This window comes from Lolium rigidum, chromosome 5 (genome assembly GCF_022539505.1).
Source record: "Lolium rigidum isolate FL_2022 chromosome 5, APGP_CSIRO_Lrig_0.1, whole genome shotgun sequence".
NCBI lineage: Eukaryota > Viridiplantae > Streptophyta > Magnoliopsida > Poales > Poaceae > Lolium > Lolium rigidum.
This window is the reverse complement of record NC_061512.1, coordinates 141892590-141900378: the sequence shown is the minus strand read 5'-3', so window position 1 is coordinate 141900378 and position 7789 is coordinate 141892590. Positions and strand designations below refer to the sequence as shown.

Here is a 7789-nt window from a genome sequence, read left to right as displayed (position 1 = left end):
CTTAAACTGTTGTACAGATGTTATAATGTTGCTTAGTTGTTATTTTGTAAAATATATTTTTAACTAATTTAATACATACATTTATGTGATCAGAAATTTTATGTGAAGACATGCTCCTCACATGGTTGGGCATGAGACACATTTAAAGTGACTTTTTAAAAAAACTCGCCAAAGAGAAATAGATTCAAAACAAAAAATTATTATAATTACAATAGTTGCACGTGCACTAAAAAAGCCTAAGTATCTGGCTGAGGGAGGCCCTGTCGTGGACCACCGAACAGCTATGTGGGCATATATTGAAAAAAAATTCAGAGATACATCCCATCTTTCGTTCCTGCAATCTTCCCGGATTGCGAGCGCAAATATTGTTGCTGGCATAGCTCCCGCTGAGGCTGAGCTGAGTTTAGGTTTCCTTTTGTAACATTTCTTAATATGATGTCTTAAGGTCTATTTGTTCTTTTGTGGCGAAGCTTTATTTCTGATACTTCTGTGACGATGTTGCTGTTACTGTTGTTGCGGTCTTGGAGGGAGTCGTCTCGACCGAGGAGGTGGTTCCTCGAAGGCCTTTAATCTAAAATCAGCATGCTGATTTGCTGGCCATGCCTCCTGATGCTGGTGAGTCTTGTGGAGGCTGTTGTGTGGAAGTTGCGCACCATGAAATTCTAATCTATATTATCCGTTTAATTCACATTTGTTTCTGTAGCCGAAAAAGCTGACCGTGCAGCATTTTTTGAGAACACGCTGAAAAAGCCGCTAGAGAACTACATGCCACCGAAGAAATCTCACTATCAGCGGTTCGCCGTAGTAAGGAGTTCGGAGTCAATCGCCTTATCCAGGGAGAGACTTGTATAGGATCTCTCCATTAGGTAGGATCATAGAATCAACCCAGAAAAAACATACTTTAAACAGGCGAAAAAATCTGAAAATAATAAACAGCATGCATATAGGTTGTATCTACAACTCCAAGAAATTTCAGCCTAAAATCTGATCTACACTTGGAGAAATAAAAAAGACAAATTCTATTGTGAATAGTGTCAGATCTGGTTGAGTAGTATTTCACACTATTCACACTCAGATTTATCTTTTTTGTCTCTCCAAATGTATGTCGAATTTGATGTTGCAAATTTTTGGCGTTGCATATATAACATAGATGTGTGTTGTGATTTTTTTTCAGATTTTTTCAACAAGTTTTGTCTTTGCAAAAAAATTGATCTCATAAATCCTATCTAAGACCTGATCCTACCCAAGTCTTCCCCGCCTTATCCATGGGACACCTGCTAAAGAAATGTTAACTAGCATCATTCCTATGACGGTTTAGAGCATCTTCAGCGTCCCCAAAGTAATTTGGGTCGCGCCAGACAAAAAATGCGTTCCACCCGCGTCTCCCAAAGCCCATTTTTGTCCGGCGCGCCCCGATACGGTGTCCGGCGCCCCGAGCCCGTCCCCGTCCCCTGTGGGACGCTCCGGGCACGCCGGACACAACGAAAAGCGAGCCGGGGAGTGGCGGGGCCGACCCGTCAACGGCACAGTTAATTTTAACCTAACCGTCGCCTACCTCGCGACGGAAGTTATTCGCGCGCAGTGACACACGGCGGCATCTTCGCCTTAATGGCGACGGAGGGGCAGGCGAGACGTCTCGTCGGTGCTGCGCAGCCTCCACGCGTCGCCGGCGTTCGCACGCCACCGCCCGTTCCCGCGCCATCTTCCCGCCTCTTCTCGCCTGTTCCCGCGCTTTCTTCCCGACGCCGGCATCTATAAAAGGTCTCCCGGCTCAATGGTAGCCACCACACCCCGCCGGCAACAAACACAGCCCTCGTCGCTCCACCGCCGTCTCCTCCACCACCAGTGGCAATGGCGAACCGCCCCGGCACTGGCCACTTCCCTCCACCGCCGTCTCCTCCACTTCCAGTCCCGGAATCGCAGGTCGACACCGACCCCGCGGCCCTGGATGAGCGGCGGCGGCAAGGGACGCCGCTTTGGCCTGGCTCTCGTCAGCAGCGACGGGAGGTACTCGAGCAGCAGGCCCGCCAGCGGCGTGAGGCGACGCACGCGGCGGATCTAGCGGCGTTCTACGCCCCTGCCCCGCAGCGGCGACGAGGCCGCGGCGGCAGCAGCGTGGCACGAGCAGCAGTGCGACATCGTTGCGGCGTTCGACGCCTCGACGGGAGAAGAGGCGCGACGGCGCCGGTACCAGGAGGAGATGGAGCAGCGGTGGCCTGACGAGCGCCGGCGCCAGCGCGTTGAGCGGGATGCGATGTACCGTGAACGACGGGAGGCGATCGAGCGCCGGCGGCAGGAGTCGATCGAGCACCAGCAGCAGCTGGCGGGGCGGCGCTGACAGCGATATGGGGGAGGCGGGCGGACCAGTTGGCGGCGGAGGCCGACGTGTTGGCGGCGGCGATGATGGAGGCGCCATCAGATGTGGAGGAGGAGGCACCAATGGATGAGGAGGAGGCCGAGGCGGAGGAGACCGAGGTGGAGGACGACGACGACGACGGGCCGCACCCGGATGAGACGGCCGATCAGCAACGCGCGCTCGTCGAGTCCTTCGAGTCGGAGAAGAAGCTCCAGGACGACGACCGTGCCCGCGAAGAGGTGCAGATTCGTCGCGCCGTCGAGCTCTCCCTCCAGGCGGCGCAGCAGGGGAGGGCGGAGGAGGAGGACGCGCGGCGGGAGCGGAGCCGTCTGGCCACCGCCGAACGAAAGGAGAGGAGGCGCGCGTAGGAGGAGCTGCGGCGTAGGGGAGGCGACGACGGGGCGGGGCCGTCGAACGCACCGCCGGGCGGTCAGTAGTCTAGGTTTAGATGAAATCTAGCCGTTTTCATTCGAACTTTGTAATATATACTCAAAAGTGAATGAAAACCTTTATTTTCGTGCACCAATATTCATTTGGGGGAGGCGTTTGGGGGAAGCGGCTGGGGAGTGACGTCCCCCAAACGCGGCACGAACAAAACATGTCCCCCAAACGCTCGATCCGGCGCGGTTTCGGGGACGCGACTGGAGTTGCTCTTAGCGTGCGTTTGGTTGGTGCGTTTGCTTATGTTTGGTTGTAACTCATATGGATGGTACCATCCACTGGTAGGGAATATTCCCTAAAAAAGGTGGATCAAGTGATCCGGCAAAATCGGCCGAACCTCCTCATCCACGTTTTGCTAATCCGTGGACCACCGACTAATCTTCCCTGTCGCTCGTATTTCCCTATCGCTCGTCCCCGTTGCCGGCCACTTCTCTCCGCCGCCGCATCTTCCCTATCACCGGCGCCACCACATCTTCCCGCCGACCGCCGGCCCCAACGTCTGCGCTCCCCTCCTCAAGCTTCCCACCTACACTCGCCTTGATCCCGGCCGGCGGCTCGAGTAGGTCGAGAGCAGCGAGCTCACTCGCCGGATTCCCCATGACCACGCGGATATGTGCTTTCTCCTAGACCCGCAGCAACCACCGGTCCAAGATCTCGTCGGGCCCTTGGTCGTCATGGCCGCATCGGACGGGAGTGGGGTGCGGGCGCAGAGGCCGGCGCAGCCAAGGCCGGTGTCATGCTAGCCAGGGTTCGCGTCCTCGCGATGCCGGTGGGCTGTTCCGGGCGGCACCTGCCCCAACGCTCTGTTAATTGCTGTTTTTTCTTAGTTAATCAATTACCATTAAAGATTATATGCTAAACACTTCCCATCCCATCCCATCCCTCGGATTCTACCAACCAAACAAAATGTGGGATCAGCATAATATGAGCCATCCCATCCACAAAATGTAGACCATCCCATCCCATCCACACATTAGTCCATCAACCAAACGCACGCATTGCTGCCGCAAGTTCAGTTTGTAGTACCCTTTTGTACTTGTACGCATGTGTATTACTCCCTCCGGTTCATATTAATTGACTTTAGTATAGATGTATCTAGACATATTTTAGTTCTAGATACATCCATATTAAAGTCAATTAATATGAATCGGAGGGAGTAGATGTTTATGTGCTGGTTATTCAAGTTCAAATGCATTGCGCCTAAAGATAAAATTCGATAAAATAGAAATGAACATGTCTACGTCCTTCAGAAAGAAACACTCGTAGCAACACGCTACTACTGGAGGCCAGCCAGCAGAACGCGCTAGCTAGGTTCATCTAGTCTAAGTACCACTCGGCCAATCTTAGTACGTAGACGGTAGATCACATACTTAAATAGAATCTTCATTCCAAGTGTAACATTCTTCAAACACCACCATTTGACCGCTCTATTATATAAGTTGCAAACATTAATATCACCCCAGCCACGTCGACCTTCCAAGTTACTTGTCATTTGTCAATGCAGTAGCATAACGGGTAGTACAAGACTAGTACACGGTTAGCAGTTAAGCAGAATGCTTTAGAAAAATAGAAAGATGGTGATCTAAAGTTCGAAACACTCGTTCCAGCCTGATAAGAAGAAACTGCTACATAACAGGTGAACCCCCACATCACGGAGTACTAATCATCGCTGAAGTCATCGCTGTCAACGTACATGCAGTCCTCGTCCAGTCCTTCCACCCACTCTGAAATCAATTCACTATTTTCAAGCATGCGACGGTTGGTGTAGAATTGCTCTTCTAATTCCGGATCAAATTCCTTATCGTATAGATCTTCTCTGCGAACCATCTTGTCAAACTCCAACTCGAGCCCATGGAATGTCTCTGAAGCCGGGTGCACAATCCTGATCCCTTTGTTCTCGCAGAAAAGGCAGCGGACTGGTTCTGCCATACAAAAAGAAGGTAATTAAGTAAGATACGGAGAAGATTGTAACAAAACAAATCAATCACAATGTCTTTTCTTGGAAACAAAATGCTCTGATCTGAGAGTGTTCCAGCTTTCACTTAAAACTAACTAGGCATGCATAGATAAAGTATCAACATTTCGGTCAGTGTGCAGAGGAAGAGCAACCTCTTTTGAATCTCTTATTTCAATGGAGAAATGGGTGGATTATGTGATTAACGGAAGGGCATATGCTCCCTCCTTAGAAATCAGATATGAAGTAATAATAAATACGCAGTACATGGCCAGCTTTCCACTGTCACATTGTTATGTTTGTCCAAATACAAATTAATTAGTCTAGTAAAAATATGCATCCTATCTTGACTTCTGCAGGAGGCTGTTGGCCTAATGTTGCTTAGTTTCGCAAACTAGGCTATGAGTCGATGGTGGATACTTCTACGAATGTGAAGTACCTTTTAGTAGTAAAACTCAATGTTGCTCAGCTAAGCAAGTAACAGACACAGGTCAATGGTCACTTGTGGTTAAAATGCATCATAAATTCATTTTTTCAGACTTGCCAACAATAAAAATTACATAAAAAGAACTGTGGCCATCTATCATCCATATGGGGAACTATGTGTATGTGATAGAAAAATAAAACAAGAAGGAATGTAAGCATACCAGCACAAGGTGGTGGGAAATCCACAGGGCAACACAAAAGCTGGCTATCCTGATCGTCATCATCATTGCTAAGCTCAGCAAAGAACAGTATTGGAGCTGAAGCTATGCTGCCAACAAGCTGAGTCGCCAAAAAGTTGGCATGAGTTCGATGGTATATACCAGGACCAGATTCTTCACAGTAATCAGGACCAGAAACAAACTTATTCGCACCACAAATCACATGAAGCTGATAACACTGAGGCTGCTACAAGATGGCAAAAATGAGCTAATTAGCGAGTGTGAGTGAACCTACAATAGTTAAAAATATCAAACAGCAAAAACAAAATCAAGTAAAACTAACCGAGTTCTGGCTTCCGTATCTCCTTAGTGCAGCATTGATCTTCTTGGAGATTCTTCTAAGAGCCCTGCGCTGTTTCCTTCCTTCTGCCATGACGTCATTGAGTCGCCGTGTGGCAACTAGCGGCTGCTGGAGTGGCGTGCCAGCCGGGGAATTAGGGCACAATAACCTGGCAAGGTGCTGGACCTCTTGAGAGCGAAGCTGCTGGCCTCCAGCAAGCAGCCGAGAAACGCCCAAAATATCTTTGCATGAACAGAGGAATTCTACTTGCGCATCAGGTTTGGGATGCCACGCGGCAATGGCAGCAGCCCTGTAGGCTGATTGGATACTGCTGCACTGTGATTGTTGTTCCTGCATTCTCATAGCAGCTTCAAGGCTGAGTTCGAGGTTGAGATCTGTGTCGAGCAGGCACCGCAATGCTTGATGCATAGTGAGCTCTGGGTAACGGGTGCAGAGGCAAGAGACGAGGCCGTAGAAGGATCGGGCCTCAATCCGCATCAGACTCAAGGTGCCAACCGCGTCCAGCTTAGCTTCCTGGATCGGTGGTGGGAAGGAATTTTCATACCAGATAGTGTTAAGGATGATGTTTGAGACAGGGTCGAATGGGCCATAGCAATGACCAGCCTTGAGCAGACTGCGGTGAAAGCGGGACTGCAGCTCACCGGTGGGCATCCTGGCGAGCGCCTTGAGGTAGAACCCATGGATGGTGCCGAGGAGCACTCGCCTCAGTGAAGTTGAGTGCTGGTACGGCACCTCTGTGACCTTCCTGTCGCAGGCGGTGAGCTCCGGCCATGGCCTGAGCAGGTGACTAGGAGGGCCGGCAGCTATTTCCTTGGACAACTTGCCGAAGATTTGGTTGCGGTCACGGGGGAGGGCTCGCTGCACCGTGAGCAACAGCATGCTCTTGAGGGGCAGCGACGTCCAAATGAAGGTAAGCAGCTTGGGCCGCGGGTGCTTGGCGGTGATGGCGGCGCACCTAAGGGCCAGCTTGAGGGGGCCGTCGGAGGCTAAGCGAAACGTCTTGAGGCCGCGATCCTGGGAGATGACGCGGGCGGCGACAAGGGGGTCGGCTTCGGCGAGTAGCAGGTAGCGGATGGCTTCCCAGTCAGCCAGGTAGGGGAAGAAGCAGGTGAGGAAGGCGACGAGGCCGTCAAGGGAGCGCCGCGCAATGTCCCTCAGCTTGGCTTCCTTGACGACCCCGAGCAGCACCTCGTCCCTGCTGACGGGCCGAGTTACGCCGGTGAGGTGGGTATTAACGATGATGTTGGAACGGGTGTCCATGAGGCCAAGGCAGATCCCTCCGCCGAGGAAGCGCTCTAGAATCATGGCGCCGCAGCCCCACTTGTCGGTGAGCCGTGAGAGGGCGTCCTTGTAGACTTGTTGGATCTTCTGGAGGAGACGCAACCTGTCCTGCTCTCGCTCCTTGGGCGGCGGGGCGCCGTCGTCTTGTACCGCCGGCTCGTAGACGCGAAGGTGGCCGACGCTGGCTTTTACACAGATAGTGGCCATCGTAATCGCCTCGCCTCGCCGGAGAGAGCGATGGATGGATGGATCGATCGATTTGGGTGGGGAGGCGGCCGCGCGACGACGGATTGAAACGTGGGTGGGGAACGACAACGGAGAGAGAGATCTGTCGATTTTAGGGTGGGATTGTTCGGGTCCTATTCTACAAATACCGTACATGGGCTGGCCTCCTGGGCCTAAGCCGTGTGCCAACCGGAACCGGAACCATTGGCAGATTCCTCTAGATAAGCTTTTCTCTTATAGCGGCCCGTAGAAAGCGGCCACCAAGCAGTAACTGCTTGTGTCGATCCGGATAGTAAAAGGGAAAGTGCTAAAAAAGAAGCTCACCATGTCTTAATAGAATCCCGATTGCTAAAAAGTGCTTAGATGCTCCCTGTCAAACCCAGCACTTGTTTCTGGGCCATTGGATTCGTTTTGGATGGATCGATCGCGAGCCGCGTCGAGCAAGGAAGTCCGACCAAAGAGCACCTGCGCTTTATCAATTCTCACATGGGCCCTACGTGGCACAAGTCATTTAGCGAGCGGTTTTA

General features: G+C 51.7%; 1 protein-coding gene across 1 annotated transcript; it reads right to left on the bottom strand.

Moving 5' to 3' along the window:
• Nucleotides 1-4272: 4272 nt before the first annotated feature.
• Nucleotides 4273-7244, bottom strand: LOC124658276. The gene is made up of 4 exons (XM_047196651.1): nucleotides 5739-7244; nucleotides 5399-5639; nucleotides 5207-5215; nucleotides 4273-4713 (listed from the first exon to the last, which is right to left on the bottom strand). The coding sequence occupies exons 1-4, from the start codon at nucleotides 7242-7244 to the stop codon at nucleotides 4457-4459; spliced, it is 2013 nt and encodes a 670-aa protein (XP_047052607.1). The 3' UTR covers nucleotides 4273-4456.
• Nucleotides 7245-7789: the final 545 nt, after the last annotated feature.

What these genes read in the sequence shown, in the direction of transcription:
- LOC124658276 (XM_047196651.1), bottom strand. Translation starts at nt 7,244, where the DNA reads ATGGCCACTATCTGTGTAAAAGCCAGCGTCGGCCACCTTCGCGTCTAC. An exon ending in GATACGGAAGCCAGAACTCG is followed by an intron (nt 5,640 to 5,738) that starts GTTAGTTTTACT and finishes ATCTTGTAGCAG; the next exon opens with CCTCAGTGTTATCAGCTTCA.